General features: G+C 44.7%; 1 protein-coding gene across 3 annotated transcripts in view; it reads left to right on the forward strand.

The window, feature by feature from the left end:
* Positions 1 to 519: 519 nt before the first annotated feature.
* Positions 520 to 17,014, forward strand: part of LOC139538812 (E3 SUMO-protein ligase RanBP2-like) — a 36,306-nt gene continuing 19,811 nt past the window's right edge. For all 3 annotated transcript variants that reach the window (XM_071341276.1, XM_071341277.1, XM_071341278.1), the window contains exons 1-12: positions 520 to 739; positions 1,335 to 1,402; positions 1,507 to 1,618; positions 2,552 to 2,704; positions 3,039 to 3,269; positions 3,354 to 3,496; positions 3,649 to 3,844; positions 3,935 to 4,235; positions 4,316 to 4,497; positions 5,503 to 5,681; positions 9,982 to 10,105; positions 13,193 to 13,351. In XM_071341276.1, coding sequence (XP_071197377.1) covers positions 668 to 739; positions 1,335 to 1,402; positions 1,507 to 1,618; positions 2,552 to 2,704; positions 3,039 to 3,269; positions 3,354 to 3,496; positions 3,649 to 3,844; positions 3,935 to 4,235; positions 4,316 to 4,497; positions 5,503 to 5,681; positions 9,982 to 10,105; positions 13,193 to 13,351 — 1,920 coding nt within the window. In that variant the 5' untranslated portion in view covers positions 520 to 667. The remainder of the gene's footprint in view (positions 740 to 1,334; positions 1,403 to 1,506; positions 1,619 to 2,551; positions 2,705 to 3,038; positions 3,270 to 3,353; positions 3,497 to 3,648; positions 3,845 to 3,934; positions 4,236 to 4,315; positions 4,498 to 5,502; positions 5,682 to 9,981; positions 10,106 to 13,192; positions 13,352 to 17,014) is intronic.

Genomic DNA, 17,014 nt, shown 5'->3' on the forward strand with positions numbered 1-17,014 from the left:
ACAGCGAAGAGCCCAGATCTCAATCCCATTGAGCACGTCTGGGACCTATTGGATCAGAGGGTTAGGGCTAGGGCCATTCCCCCCAGAAATGTCAGGGAACTTGCAGGTGCCTTGGTGGAAGAGTGGGGTAACATCTCACAGCAAGAACTGGCAAATCTGGTGCAGTCCATGAGGAGGAGATGCACTGCAGTACTTAATGCAGCTGGTGGCCACACCAGATACTGACTGTTACTTTTGATTTTGCCCACCCCCCCCTTTGTTCAGGGACACATTATTCCATTTATGTTAGCCACATGTCTGTGGAACTTGTTCAGTTTATGTCTCAGTTGTTGAATCTTGTTATGTTCATACAAATATTTACACATGATAAGTTTTCTGAAAATAAACGCAGTTGACAGTGAGAGGACGTTTCTTTTTTTACTGCGTTAAAATGTGCGTTTTCAAAACGTATCGGCTATGTATCGACCAATCACAGGTCATGGTTCAATTACGTTTTGTACCACGTGACTACCGCTTGCATTTGACGTTCTCGTGGCAGAAGCGGGGAGACATGGCTAATTAGCTAAGCAGTGGGGGAAATATTTACGATTCCTGCTTTTTCCGGATGAGTTTTGTCACTCTATGCAATTTTAGTTTTGAATTATAAGAAAATACGCTTTACACAGCCATGCGGCGAAATAAGGCCGAAGTGGACGAATATATTTATTCAGTAGAGAGTTCCTCTCCTTCACTCAAAGAGGTGAGTCAAACCCGGCCCCAACCAGCTCTTCAGCCTGCGTATACTACCTAGCTAGCTAGGCTAAGCTAACTGCTACTGCCATCTTGGCCTGGCATTTAGCTACACCTAGCTGGTAGCTATTACAGCTAATAGTACATTAAGCATTGAACGTAGCTATCAAAATACTATTAATAGACTAACTTTGAAACAATAAGTAGCTAACGGATCAATTTGGCTAACTATCGTGGCTAACTAAAATGGGAACTGGGACACCTCAAGTTAATCCATCGCAAGGAACACTTCCTCGTTGAAAATGCGGGCAGCAGGGCTTGCTAGCTTTTGAAACCTGTCCATCAGCTTGCTTTTTGCCGGCTAACTAGCTAAAGTTATGGCTCTGTCACTCTTCCTACGATCCGTTGGAAAAGAGCCATCATTACCTTTCTTACTTGATTTGTACATAGTTAACAATGTATACTTGAATGGATCCAGCTAACTAGCTACCATTTTTAGCTAACTAAAGATGTCATATGTATGTAATCTGTAACGTTAGCGATCTAGTTATTATAACCAAGAGTGTAACCTTACTTTAAATTAGGCCTATATGATCTTTCCACAGATACCAATTAAAGGATTTTTATTTGCTAGATTATACTTCGAGGCTAAGGAGTATGAACTTGCTAAAAGGTAAGCCCTGAACACAACCAACGCAGACATTGTTGACATTGAAGTGGGTAACGATGCCGTTTTTGTGTGTATTGTGGTTCTGAATGCCTGGTCCCCTCTGTTAGACATGTATCAGCATATTTGAAGGTGGCGGAAAGAGACCCCAAAGCACACAAGTTCCTGGGCAAACTTTATGAGAGGGAAGGAGATATCAACAAGGCCATAGGATGTTACAAGGTAAGATCCTTCTCAGTTGCTCACTTACATACTATTGCTATAGTATTATTTTACCCTGTCCTTTAGGCTTTGGCAGTCATCCAGTTTGATATGATTGATTTGTTTTTGAAGAAACAACTATGCCAGTTGTGTATGTGATTAGTGCTAGGGAATATATCAAATTATTGTTTTAGCGTGATATTCCAAATGCCTGTTTTGCAAGAAATGTTTTTAATTCTCCTTTTTATGAGCGTTTATGTCCGCTTGTTCTCATGTCTTTTTGGTCTTGTCTCCTTTGCTCCTTCTGTGCTGTGTGCACCTTCCCACTTAAACCAGTGATTTGTATATAATGACGACATGCTCATGTCTCTTCCCTAACAATGGGAGTTGTTGTCCCAAAGGAGGGAGGACAGATTTTGGACAGATTTTGGCGAAAGTGAAACCTCTCTCTTTGCCTCTTTCTCTCTGTTTTCACACACCAAGCCCCTCCCCCTGCCACTCACAACAACAAAGATGAGAGATCACTTTTTCCTCTCTGACAAGCGGTTTCAACTCACTATTTGCATTTGAGGTTTGGTCCAACAGAAACAGTCATATGGACACTGAAACAGAGACATTATTTTACTGTAATAGAGAAGTTAGCCTTTCTAATGATACCCTTTTTATGTCTCAACTCTTCAAATTGCTCGCAGAGCAGATGTTACTTAACAGGAGTATCAATGAACATTCATTCTGGAAAATGAATGCTGTTTGTTGCGCATGGCATTGCAGTACTGCTAGCAGCATTTTAGCCAAATACTATTATACTAACTATAGAGTGTGTTTTATAAATGTAATGCAATAAGCATAGAACACAATTATATAAGGAATTGGCAACTCATTCTCATTCTGATGCAGTTTTAGCCCATACTGCCCAGCTTTCTGGTCTTTAATTGTGTGTGTTTGTCCGTCCAGCGGTCTGTGGACCTGAACCCACCCCAGAGGGACCTGGTTTTGAAGGTGGCTGAGCTGCTGGTCAGTAAGACCGAGAGAGACAACAGAGCAGAGTTCTGGGTGGAGAAAGCTGCCAAGCTGCTGCCTGGACACCTTGCTGTCTTCAACCTCAAGGTAAGAGCTCTAACACATTATTGATTTCCTGTATTAAAATTATTTTTAGGTTGTTTAAAATGGTTTGCCTAACCTAAAATAGTGGGTCAAGGCTAAAGTCTGACTGCATTGTGACTGGAGGATTGTTTACAAACTGTGGCACTGGGTTGACACATGATCACTACCCGCACCACTCACCCCCTTGCCAGGAGTGCCTGTTGAGCTGGCAGCTGTTTAATGCATATGCCCTCCACACTCTCTCTCCCCGTAGGAGCAGTTGTTTAGCAGCAGATGGGCATGGGGGCTAGAAACAACTGTTTAAAAAAATCCTTGCTTTACTTAACTCTCCCTCTAGGAGCACCTACTGAATCAACAGGGCCAGCAGGGATGGAACCAGTTGTTTGACCTACTGCAGGCAGAGCTGGCTGTGAGGCCTGGCGATTCCCATATCAACATCAAGCTGGTTCAGTTGTTCTCCTCCGATGGCAGGCTGGAGGAGGCTGTCAAACACTGTCTGGCCACAGAGAAGAGAGGCCTGCTTAGATCCAGCTTGGACTGGTACTCTACTGTAGTACATACTCTACAGGTCAGCAGGATGCTCACAAAATACAATTATGTTCTTATGGAATTACATGTACAATGGTAAAGTGGTGAATTGTGTGTTTCTCAGGAATCCCTAGCCCAGCCCAGTGTTTCATCCAATGAGAAGATGAGTCAACATCAGCAGAGAGAGCTACTTTTGGCCCACTGCAGCCTGCTGAGACTGACTCTGCAGGGGAAAGGACTGCAGCCTAGCATCCAGGCCCTCTGGAGGTGTGTTTGTCACATCTAGGCTAGGCAGGGACATGTGAATGCTGTACTAGTCTACCAACAGAGCTCCTTCATTAGAGCACCACTCCGTAGAGTCCTATTAGATTGTAGCACTGTGTGTGTGAGTATTTAACCTAATTTCTCTCTCTGTGTAGTTTTGACTGTGCGATGCAGGGCCTGAAGAAGGCAGAGGGCAGTGTAACAGAAGATCTGTCTGGGGTCTATGTGGAGATGAGGGGACATCTGTACCTGCATGCTGGCACTCTGCTGCTGAAGATGGCTCAGGAGAGAGAACAGCAGTGGCGGGCTGTCATCGATCTGTCTGTTCTCTGCTATCTGCTGGCCTACCAGGTAACACACACAAGCTAGAGGCTTTGTAGTAAATAACAGTCCCTGTGTATCCAATTTCTTATTTTCATTCTTCCTACTTTTCATATTTAGGTCCCCAGGCCAAAGAGCAAGGTGTCTAAACGGGAGCAGTCTCCTCCTCAGCCTCTGGAGCTACTGGCCAGTGACCGAAAGAGCCAGGCTGGACACATGCTGCTCAACCTCAAGCCCGAGACACACACCTTTGTCAGAGAGGTGGTGGAGGCGTTTGGGAACCGTAGTGGTCAGGACGCTTTGTTTGAGCTTTTGTTTGGGCCTCTGGCTCCGGCCGGGACTTCCTTCATTGGCAACGATGACATCCGCTCCATCAACACACAGGCTCCAGAGATATCTGACCTCACCAAATGGGATAACGGTATGATGCGTGTGTGTGGCTCTACACAACAGGAGCCCAGTTGATCTCACACATAAGATCTCTAACTTTTTTGTCTCCAGGCTCCATCCAGCTCCATGGTGGGGACCTCCAGCAGCTGTGTTGGCTGGGCCTCCAATGGTCTCTCTTGGCCCAGAGGCCTGCTCTGAGGGACTGGCTCAAACAGCTGTTCCCCAGGCTCAACCTGGAGACCTCCAAACTGGACACCAACACACCAGAGTCCATCTGCCTGCTAGACCTGGAGGTGGGTGTGGTCGGGGTGGCTCTACAGTATCTAGTCCTGAGTGATTTAGTGCTCTTTGGGGTTGTTCCGGTTAGATTATTACAAAATAATTATCATTTTTGATTTTGGGTTGGATTATTTTTAACATTAAATGCACTATGCATTATGTGGGTTGAATGCTGTATCACAGAATAAAACTATTAATAAAAGTCCCATGATGGTAGTGACTGCCCATGACTACATATTAACCATCAGTTATTCACATCACTTTAATAAAATATTTCAGTTGTGTATATTACATTTGTTTTATTTGATTACTTTATTTCAAGTCATCTCATCTCTATAGAGCTGATGTCTGACAAAATCACTATTTTTAGGAGTTCTTCGAAGTAAATAAGGCATACTTTTATGACGGCTGAATACCAACTATCAATCACTTAGATCATGTATTTTCAGGTACTCCCTCATGAAGAAACTGCTCTCTTGGAATAACTTCTTGGTCGCGCATTCTTCTTTCCCTTACGTAGCAGGCGTAAAACACACAGGCCGACAACTAGCTGCACGATGGATTATGGTTATTGTAGTTAATTATCACGTTTTCTGCACTAAACTATGTAGAACATTGGCCTGTTGGAAACTACAACTCCCTACTACATCGCACATTTTGGGCTAGACCTGATTTATCTCTAGAGAAACTGCAGCGCAATGTGCGCATAGAGCTCAGAAAAAAACGGAACGAAATGGAATTCAAATAATTGAACGACCTCGGTCAATTAGTTGTTTAAAAACAGGAAAATAACAAATATTGGTTATTCGCTCAGCACTAACAATATCTATGCTGTTCAGTTACGGCCTTATAACAATCTTAATACTGTCCTTCGTATCATATCATTGATGGTTTCCTTTTGCTTAATTTTTCATTCATACAATGACCTGTAATGCACTAAGAACTAATGCAATGAACTTGTTTGGGTTCTTCTAACAATACACTGGGGTGATTCCCTCCTCTCTCTCTCTCCTGTCTAGGTGTTCCTGTGTGGGGTGGTGTGGTGCAGTCACACCCAGCTCCAGGAAAGGGCCAGGATCAGTTCTACTGGTCAACACGAGCCCCGCTGCCTGCCCCTGCCCCTCCTCCACCTCCTCTTCACAGACAGACAGAGGGACTGGTGGGACGCAGTCTACAGGCTCATACACAAACGAGCTGCGTGAGTCACGATGGGTTATAATCTCTGTAGTTATGTGATAGTTGTCTGAAATCAAGTGTTTTACTACATTTTACATTATAGTAATTAAGCAGACACTCTTTTCCAGAGTGACACATATATTTTCAGCTTTTTTTTCATACTGCCATCCTCTACCAACTGAGCCACACGGGACTACACAAACAAGCTCTGTAAAAATTACCCAGGCTCCCTCCCTCCCTCCTTCCCTCACTTGAACTGATCACTGATATTATATGTCGGTAACACTTTACTTGACACCCAGCGTCATAACACTGTCATGACATATACAGTACCAGTCAAAAGTTTGAACACCTACTCATTCAAGGGCTTTTCTTTATTTAATTTTTTTCCTATGTTGTAGAATAATAGTGAAGACATCAAAACTATGAAGTAACACATATGGAATCATGTATTAACCAAAAAAGTGGTTTGAGATTTTTCAAAGTAGCCACCCTTTGCCTTGATTACAGCTTTGTGCACTCTTGGCATTCTCTCAACCAGCTTCACCTGGAATGCTTTTCCAACAGTCTTGAAGGAGTTCCCACATATGCTGAGCACTTGTTGGCTGCTTTTCCTTCACTCTGCGATCCAAATCATCCCAAACCATCTCTCAATTGGGTTGAGGTTGGGTGATTGTGGAGGCAAGGTCATCTGATGCAGCACCCCATCACTCTCCTTCTTGGTCAAATAGCCCTTACACAGCCTGGTGGTATGTTGGGTCATTGTCCTGTTGAAAAACAAATGATAGTCCCAATAAGTCCTAACCAGATGGGATGGCGTATCGCTGCAGGATGCTGTGGTAGCCATGCTGGTTAAGTGTGCCTTGAATTCTAAATAAATCACTGACCGTGTCACCAGCAAAGCACCATCACTCCACCACCTCCATGCTTCACAGCGGGATCCACACATGCGGAGATCATCCTTTCACCTACTCTGCGTCTCACAAAGACATGGCATTTGGAACCAAAAATCTCATATTTGACCTCATCAGACCAAAGAACAGATTTCCACCAGTCTAATGTCCATTGCTCGTGTTTCTTGGCCCAAGCAAGTCTCTTCTTCTTACTGGTGTCCTTTATTAGTGGTTTCTTTGCAGCAATTGACCATGAAGGCCTGATTAACGCATTCTCCTCTTAACAGTTGATGTTGAGATGTGTCTGTTACTTGAACTGAAGCATTTATTTGGGCTGCAATTTCTGAGGCTGGTAACTAATGAACTTGTCCTCTGCAGCAGAGGTAACTCTGGGTCTTCCTTTCCTGTGGCGGTCCTCATGAGAGCTAGTTTCATCATAGCGCTTGACGGTTTTTGCGACTGCACTTGAAGAAAATTTCAAAGTTCTTGAAATTTTCCAAATTGACTGACCTTCATGTCTTAAAGTAATGATGGACTGTTGTTTCTCTTTGCTTATTTGAGCTGTTCTTGCCATAAAATAGACTTGGTATTTTACCAAATAGGGCTGTCTTCTGTATACCACCCCTACCATGTCACAACACAACTGATTGGCTCAAATGCATTAAGAAGAAAATAAATTCCACAAATGAACTTTTAACAAGGCACACCTGTTAATTGAAGTGCATTCCAGGTGACTACCTCATGAAGCTGATTGCGAGAATGGCAAGGCAAAGGGTGTCTACTTTGAAGAATCTGAAATATAAAATATATTTTGATTGGTTTAACACTGTGTTTGTTCCATATGTGTTATTTCATAGTTTTTTTGTCTTCACTATTATTCTACAATATAGAAAATAGTCCAAATAAAGAAAAACCCTTGAATAAGTAGGTGTGTCCAAACGTTTGTCTGGTACTATATATCTCAAATAAAATTGATTTATATAGCCCTTCTTACATCAGCTGATATATCAAAGTGCTGTACAGAAACCCAACCTAAAACCCCAAACAGCAAGCAATGCAGGTGTAGAAGCACGGTGGCTTGGAAAAACTCCCTAGAGAGGCCAAAACCTAGGAAGAAATTTAGAGAGGAACCAGGCTATGAGGGGTGGCCCGTCGTGTTCTGGCTGTGCCGGGTGGAGATTATAACAGAACATGGCCAAGATGTTCAAAAAGTTCATAAATGACCAGCATGGTCAAATAATAATAATCACAGTAGTTGTCGAGGGTGCAGCAAGTCAGCACTTCAGGAGTAAATGTCAGTTGGCTTTTCATAGCTGATCATTGAGAGTATCTCTACCGCTCCTGATGTCTCTAGAGAGTTGAAAACAGCAGGTCTGGGACAGGTAGCACGTACGGTGAACAGGTCAGGGTTCCATAGCCGCAGGCAGAACAGTTGAAACTGGAGCAGCAACACGGCCAAGTGTACTGGGGACAGCAAGGAGTCATAACGCCAGGTAGTCCTGAGGCATGGTCCTAGGGCTCAGGTCCTCCGAGAGAGAGAAAGAGAGAATTGGAGAGAGCATACTTAAATTCACACAGGACACCGGATAAGACAGGAGAAATACTCCAGATATAACAGACTGACCCTAGCCCCCCGACACAAACTATTGCAGCATAAATACTGGAGGCTGAGACAGGAGGGGTCAGCAGACACTGTGGCCCCGCCCCCGGACAGGGCCAAACAGGCAGGATATAACCCCACCCACTTTGCCAAAGCACAGCCCCCACACCACTAGAGGGATAACTTCAACCACCAACTTACCATCCTGAGACAAGGCCGAGTATAGCCCACAAAGATCTCCGCCACGGCACAACCCAAGGGGTTGTCTATATATCTCTATCCTGAACAAAAATATAAGCGCAACATGTAAAGTGTTGGTTTCATGAGCTGAAATAAAAGATCCCAGAAATCGTATTTCTCTCAAATTTTGTGCAATAATCTGTTTACATCCCTGTTAGTGAGCATTTCTTCTTTGCCAAGATATGCCACACCCTTCAGGTGGATTGATTATCAAGAAGCTGATTAAACAGCATGATCATTACACAGGTGCACCTTCTGCTGGGGACAATAAAAGGCCACTCTAAAATGTGCCGTTTGGTCACACAACACAATGCTACCGATGTCTCAAGTTTTGATGGAGCGTGCAATTGGCATGCTGACTGCAGGAATGTCCACCAGAGTTGTTGCCAGATAATTTAATGTTAGTTTCTCTACCGTAAGTCACCTCCAACGTCGTTTTAGAGAATTTGGCAGTACGTCTAACCGATCTCACTACATGTAACCACGCCATCCCAGGACCCTCCACATCCGGCTTCTTCACTTCTGAGACCAGTCACCCGGACAGCTGATGAAACTGAGTTTTTCTGTCTGTAATAAAGCCCTTTTGTGGGGGGGAAACTCATTGTGATTGGCTGGGCCTGGCTCCCAAGTGGATGGGCCTATGCTCACCCATGGCTACGCCCCTACCCAGTCATGTGAAATCCAGAGATTAGGGCCTAATGAATTTATTTAGTTGAAAATGTTGCATTTTTATATTTTTGTTTTTTAGAGCTGTTGTGACATATTGCGTTATTTTTATGGCTGGTTATGACACCTACATAAGAGTCTCAACCTTCCAAATAAGGCAAAACATTCCATTACACTATAGCCAACTTGTCAACAGTATGAAATTCACCATATTAAATTATTTTAATTGTTCACCCCTACCCCAATGCTCTGTTTCTGATGAATGGGATGAATGCAGTAGCAGATTTTAGGAGCAGGACAGGACACCCTCTTTTTGACTGACTACTGACATAAGGGCATGTACGTGATAGGCCTATCTGGCTTATATGATTATGATGGTCATAATGCTTCATGACAGTGTCAGTGCTTTTTCTTAGTCCAAGTAATGTGACACAGGATGGTCACAATGCTTTATGACAGTGGCATGAAGTGTATTTTCTACAAGTTATTTAAAATATGATGGGGGGGAAAACATGACTGTAAAGAATTCATTTCAACAACAAAGGACTTTAAAAAAAAAAACTTTCAAACAAAAGGAAACTTCTTGGCAGGGAAAAAACACATTTGAATAAATGTGGGTTTTGACACTCCTATGTAGGTGTCATAACAGCTATAAAATAATGCAATATGTCACAACAGGTCTAAATGTATGGGTCATGACAGTGTTATGACAATATGACAGGTTATGACAATTTGTCAACTATTATGACATGGTTTTGAAGTAAAGTGTTACCACTAGATCTGATATAAGGTCAGCGTTAAAATGTAAAGGCCCAGGATGGAGAAGTCAAGCTGACTGATGGCTCTGTGGTTAACATGACTATGGTTCTGCTTCTGTCTGCGGGCCTGTATGTATAATACTCTCTGTGTATCTGTGTTTGTAGGCCTGGCATGTCAGCCAAACTGAGGATGACGGTTCAACATGGACTAAGCACCTTGCGAGCCGGAGAGAAACATGGCCTTCAACCAGCCATGCCCATACACTGGGCCCAGCACCTCAGCTCAGCGGTACACACACCTCAGCCAGATGAGACACCTGCCTTTTTCTGTCACACACTACACACACTATGCCTTATGATTAACGAGACGTGGTGTGATCATAACAACATACAGGAACTCAAGTCCTTCTGTTCACCTGACTTAGAATTCCTCACAATCAAATGTCGACCGCATTATCTACCAAGAGAATTCTCTTAGATTAAAATCACAGCCGCATATATTCCCCCCCAAGCAGACACATCGATAGCCCTGAACGAACTTTATTTGACTCTATGTAAACTGGAAACCACATATCCTGAGGCTGCATTCATTGTAGCTGGGGATTTTAACAAGGCTAATCTGAAAACAAGACTCCCTAAATTCTATCAGCATATCGATTGTGCTTACAGGGCTGGTAAAACCCTGGATCATTGTTATTCTAACTTCCGTGACGCATATAAGGCCCTCCCCCACCCTCCTTTCGGAAAAGCTGACCACGACTCCATTTTGTTGCTTCCAGCCTATAGACAGAGACTAAAACAGGAAGCTCCCGTGCTCAGGTCTGTTCAACGCTGGTCCGACCAATCTGATTCCACGCTTCAAGATTGCTTCAATCACGTGGACTGGGATATGTTCCGCATTGCGTCAAACAACAACATTGACGAATACGCTGATTTGGTGAGCGAGTTTATTAGCAAGTGCATCGGCGATGTCGTACCCACAGCAACTATTAAAACATTCCCAAACCAGAAACCGTGGATTGATGGCAGCATTCGCGCGAAACTGAAAGCGCGAACCACTGCTTTTAATCAGGGCAAGGTGACCGGAAACATGACCGAATACAAACAGTGTAGCTATTCCCTCCGCAATCAAACAAGCTAAGCGTCAGTATAGAGACAAAGTAGAGTCGCAATTCAACAGCTCAGACACGAGAGGTATGTGGCAGGGTCTACAGTCAATCACGGATTACAAAAAGAAACCAGCCCCGTCGCGGACCAGGATGTCTTGCTCCCAGACAGACTAAACAACTTCTTTGCTCGCTTTGAGGACAATACAGTGCCACTGACACGGCCCGCTACCAAAACCTGCGGACTCTCCTTCACTGCAGCCGACGTCAGTAAAACATTTAAACGTGTTAACTCTCGCAAGGCTGCAGGCCCAGACGGCATCCCCAGCCGCGTCCTCAGAGCATGCGCAGACCAGCTGGCTGGTGTGTTTACGGACATATTCAATCTGTCCTTATCCCAGTCTGCGGTTCCCACATGCTTCAAGAGGGCTACCATTGTTCCTGTTCACAAGAAAGCTAAGGTAACTGAGCTAAACGACTACCGCCCCGTAGCACTCACTTCCGTCATCATGAAGTGCTTTGAGAGACTCCACTCTACCTGACACTATCACCTCCACTCTACCTGACGCCCTAGACCCACTCCAATTTGCTTACCGCCCCAATAGGTCCATAGACGACGCAATCGTAACCTCACTGCACACTGCCCTAACCCATCTGCACAAGAGGAATACCTATGTAAAATGCTGTTCATTGACTACAGCTCAGCATTTAACGCCATAGTACCCTTCAAACTCGTCATCAAGCTCGAGACCCTGGGTCTCGACCCCGCCCTGTGCAACTGGGTACTGTACTTCCTGATGGTGAGGGTAGGTAACAACATCTCCACCCCGCTGATCCTCAACACTGGGGCCCCACAAGGGTGCGTTCTGAGCCCTCTCCTGTACTCCCTGTTCACCCATGACTGCGTGGCCATGCACGCCTCCAACTCAATCATCAAGTTTGCAGACGACACTACAGTGGTAGGCTTGATTACCAACAACGACGAGACGGCCTACAGGGAGGAGGTGAGGGCCCTCAGAGTGTGGTGTCAGGAAAATAACCTCACACTCAACGTCAACAAAACAAAGGAGATGATCGTGGACTTCAGGAAACAGCAGAGGGAGCACCCCCCTATCCACATCGACGGGACAGTAGTGGAGAGGGTAGAAAGTTTTAAGTTCCTCGGCGTACACATCACGTACAAACTGAATTGGTCCAACCACACAGACAGCGTGGTGAAGGCGGCGCAGCAGCGCCACTTCAACCTCAGGAGGCTGAAGAAATTCAGCTTGTTACCAAAAATACTCACAAACTTTTACAGATGCACTATCGAGAGCATCCTGTCGGGCTGTATCACCGCCTGGTACGGCAACTGCTCCGCCCACAACCGTAAGGCTCTCCAGAGGATAGTGAGGTCTGCACAACGCATCACTGGGGGCAAACTACCTGCCCTCCAGGACACCTACACCACCCGATGTCACAGGAAGGCCATAAAGATCATCAAGGACAACAACCACCTGAGCCACTGCCTGTTCACCCCGCTATCATCCAGAAGGCGAGGTCAGTACAGGTGCATCAAAGGAGAAGCTGTTTTTCAGTCTCTCGGTCCCTATCTCAAGGACATCAGACTGTTAAACAGCCACCACTAACATTGAGTGGCTGCTGCCAACATACAGACTCAACTCCAGCCACTTTAATAATGGAAAAATTGATGTGAAAAATGTATCACTAGCCACTTTAAACAATGCCACTTAATATAATGTTTACATACCATACATTACTCATCTCATATGTATATACTGTACTCTGTACCATCTACTGCATCTTGCCTATGCCGTTCTGTACCATCACTCATTCATATATTTTTATGTACATATTCTTCATCCCTTTACACTGTGTGTATAAGGTAATTGTTAGGTTAGATTACTCGTTGGTTATTACTGCATTGCCGGAACTAGAAGCACAAGCATTTCGCTACACTCGCATTAACATCTGCTAACCATGTGTATGTGACAAATAAAAAAATTGGATTTGATTTGATCATATGTGCTAGGTGTCTGTCTGAAATGTTTACCTCCGCATTTACTCAATAGTATTTATAACTTTGTATGATTATTTATAACTCTCGGACTAGCGAGAAAATTCTACAAAATCTCTTTTATATAACTATGTAAAACGAAATAACTGTGAGAATGCGACTCTGAACGAGGTGTCCTTAGTAAAAATGAATGATTTTGAAGAAATTACATTTCTGCGTTTGGATTAAACATCTGTTCTGATGTAATTCCCAGGGGTTTGGTGTGAACTCATACTACGCCCACGAGTGCATAAGGCGGAGTGTTCACTACTGGAACGTGGTGCTCCCCCTGCTGGACAAGATCAAGAGGAGACGTGGCATCCCTGGATCCCTGGACCCCCTGTTCATACACTTCCCCTCTAGAGACATAGAGGTGAGCTACCACCACAGCTGCTTCTCTGACCAACACTGTTAGTCTGCTGAGTTAAAGCATTGGCATGTGTGTAGACTTTTGATATTACATTTTATTGGTTACATGCGCCGAATCCAACAGGTGTAGACTTTACAGTGAAATGCCGACTTACGAGCCCATTCACAACAATGCGGAGTTAAAAAGTAAGACAAGTATTTGCTAAATAAAAAGGGAAATGGTAACACAGTAAAAACAATAACGAGGCTATATACCAGGAGTACCCGTACCGAGTCACTGAGCAGGGGTACGGGGTAATTGAGGTAATACACTGTGTACACAGTACATGTGGGTAGGGTTAAAAGTGACTAGGCAATCAGGATATATATTTGTATTTATTATGGGTCCCGGCAGCAGCTACTCTTCCTAGGTTCCAGCAAAATTCAGACTGTTTATACAATTTTAAAAACATTACAATACATTCAGACTGTGTGCCCTCAGGCCCCTACTCCACCACTATCACATATATACAGTACAAAATCCATGTGTACGTGTGTGTATATGTTATCGTGTGTGTATGCATGTGTCTGCCTTGTGTTGCTTTACAGTCCCCGCTGTTCCATAAGGTGTCTTTTTAATCTGTTTTTTAAATCTAATTTTACTGCTTGCGTCAGTTGCTTGATGTGGAATAGATTTCCATGTAGTCATGGCTCTATTTAGTATTGTGCTCCTTCCATAGTCTGTTCTGGACTTGGGGACTGTGAATGTCTTGTGGCATGTCTTGTGGGGTATGCATGGGTGTCCGAGCTGTGCTCCAGCAGTTCAAACAGACAGCTCGGGTGCATTCAACATGTCAATACCTCCCATAAATACAAGCAGGGATGAAGTCAATCTCACTTTCATACATACATAAACTCAGCAAAAAATAAACGTCCCTTTTTCCGGACCCTGTCTTTCAAAGATAATTCGTAAAATTCAAATAACTGCACAGATCTTCATTGTAAAGGGTTTTAAACACTGTTTTCTATGCTTGTTCAATGAACCATAAACAATTAATGAACATGCACCTGTGGAATGGTCGTTAAGACACTAATAGTTTACAGACGGTAGGCAATTAAGGTCACAGTTAAGAAAACTTAGGACACTAAAGAGGCCTTTCTACTGACTCTGAAAAACACCAAAAGAAAGATGTCCAGGGTCCCTGCTAATCTGCGTGAACGTGCCTTAGGCATGCTGCAAGGAGGCATGAGGCCTGCAGATGTAGCCAGGGCAATAAATTGCGATGTCCGTACTGTGAGACACCTAAGACAGCACTACAGGACGGACAGCTGATCGTCCTTGCAGTGGCAGACCACGTGTCACAACAACACCTGCACAGGATCGGTACATCCGAACATCACACCTGCGGGAGAGGTACAGGATGGCAACAACAACTGCCCAAATTACACCAGGAACGCACAATCCCTCCATCAGTGGACAGACTGTCCGCAATAGGTTGAGAGAGGCTGGACTGAGGGCTTGTAGGCCTGTTGTAAGGCAGGTGCTCACCAGACATATCCAACAACAATGTCGCCTATGGGCAGAAACCCACCGTCGCTGGACCAGACAGGACTGGCAAAAGTGCTCTTCACTGACAAGTCGCGGTTTTGTCTTTATCGTCGAAGGAATGAGTGTTACACCGAGGCCTGTACTCTGGCGCGAGATCGATTTGGAGGTGAGTGTCCGTCATAGTCTGGGGCGGTGTGTCACAGCATCATCGGGCTGAGCTTGTCATTGCAGGCAATCTCAACGCTGTGCGTTACAGGGAAGACATCCTCCTCCCTCATGTGATAACCTTCCTGCAGGCTCATCCTGACATGACCCTCCAGCATGACAATGCCACCAGCCATACTGCTTGTTCTGTGCGTGATTTCCTGCAAGACAGGAATGTCAGTGTTCTGCCATGGACAGCGAAGAGCCCGGATCTCAATCCCATTGAGCACGTCTGGGACCTGTTGGATCAGAGGGTTAGGGCTAGGGCCATTCCCCCCAGAAATGTCCGGGAACTTGCAGGTGCCTTGGTGGAAGAGTGGGGTAACATCTCACAGCAAGAACTGGCAAATCTGGTGCAGTCCATGAGGAGGATATGTTTTTGCTGAGTATTGTAGATTTGTAGTGGTATAATAATGTTATATGATGTACTGTTTTATTTTTTGTTTTATATGTAATGTAATTGACTTGATGTGTTTGGACCCCAGGAAGTATAGCTGTTGCCTTGGCAACAGCTAATTGGGATCCCTAATAGATGCAGATGTGAGTGCTACAGGGTGATAGTCATTTAGACAGGTTACAGCTGGTCAGTGCATGCTCTGAGTATGCATCCTGGTAATCCGTCTGGCCCTGCGGCCTTGTGAATGTTAACCTGTTTAAAAGTCTTACTCACATCGGCTACGGAGAGAGTGATCATAGTCTTCTGGAACAGCTGGTTCTCTCACACATGGACAGTGTTGCTTGCCTCGACGCGAGCATAGATGGCATTTAGGTCATTTGGTAGGCTGGTGTCACTGGGCAGCTCTCGGCTGGGTCTCCCGTTCTATTCCGTGATAGTTTGCAAGCCCTGCCACATCCGACAAGTGTCAGAGCTGGTGTAATAGGATTTGATCATAGTCCTGTATTGACGCTTTGCCTGTTTGATAGTTCGTCGCAGGGCCCAGCGTCGTCCGGTTTAGGGCAGGGTTTGGCTGGCCGGGATTTCCTTGTCCCATCGTGCTCTAGCGACTTCTTGAGGTGCGCCGGGCTCCTGCAGTTGGACGGTGTTTCCTCCGACACAGTGGTGCGGCTGGCTTCCGGGTTAAGCGAGCAGTGTGGCTTGGCAGGGATGTGTTTTTCCAAGGACGCATGGCTCTCGACCTTCGCCTCTCACGAGTCCGTAGGGTAGTTGCAGCAATGGGACAAGACTGTAACTACCAATTGGATATCACGAAAAAGGGGTAAAAATAATCACTGACCACTAGAAACGCCGCCTCTGGATGAGCATTTTCTTGTTTTCTTATGGCCGTATACAGCTTGTTGAGTGCGGTCTTAGTGCCAGCATCGGTTTGTGGCAGTAAATACAACTATGAAAAATACAGATGAATACTCTTGGTAAATAGTATGGTCTACAGCTTATCATGAGTTACACTAACTCAGGTGAGCAGAACATCAATACTTCCTTATTATTTGAGATTGTGCACCAGCTGTTGTTAATAAAGAGACGCACCACCACCACCCTGGATCTGCCGTTCTGTACTGTCGATGCATTGAAAAACCAGGTAGCTTTATATTATCCATATCCTTGTTCAGCTGTGACTCCAAGAAGCATAGTATTTTACAGTTCTTAATGTCCTGTTGATAGGATAGTAGAAACAGTCTCACCAGGGTGCTCGCGTGCCAGCCTCTATACGAGTGTCGTGGATCAGGGCCTGGTCCGGGATAATCCATATTTCTTTTGCATCCGACTCATTGAAGTAGAAGTCCTCGTCCAAATGGAGGTTAGTGATAGCTGTTCTCATGTTCAGAAGCTTTTTTCGGTCATAGGAAACAATGGTGGAAACATTATGTACAGAAAAAGTTCAGATTAGGACAAAAAAAGACACTAAATAGCAAAATTGGTCAGGAGCCTGTAAAACGGCCGCTATTTACTCCGGCGCCATGTAATCACTGTTGCCA

The sequence above is a fragment of the Salvelinus alpinus genome, chromosome 14, assembly GCF_045679555.1.
Source record: "Salvelinus alpinus chromosome 14, SLU_Salpinus.1, whole genome shotgun sequence".
Taxonomy (NCBI): domain Eukaryota; kingdom Metazoa; phylum Chordata; class Actinopteri; order Salmoniformes; family Salmonidae; genus Salvelinus; species Salvelinus alpinus.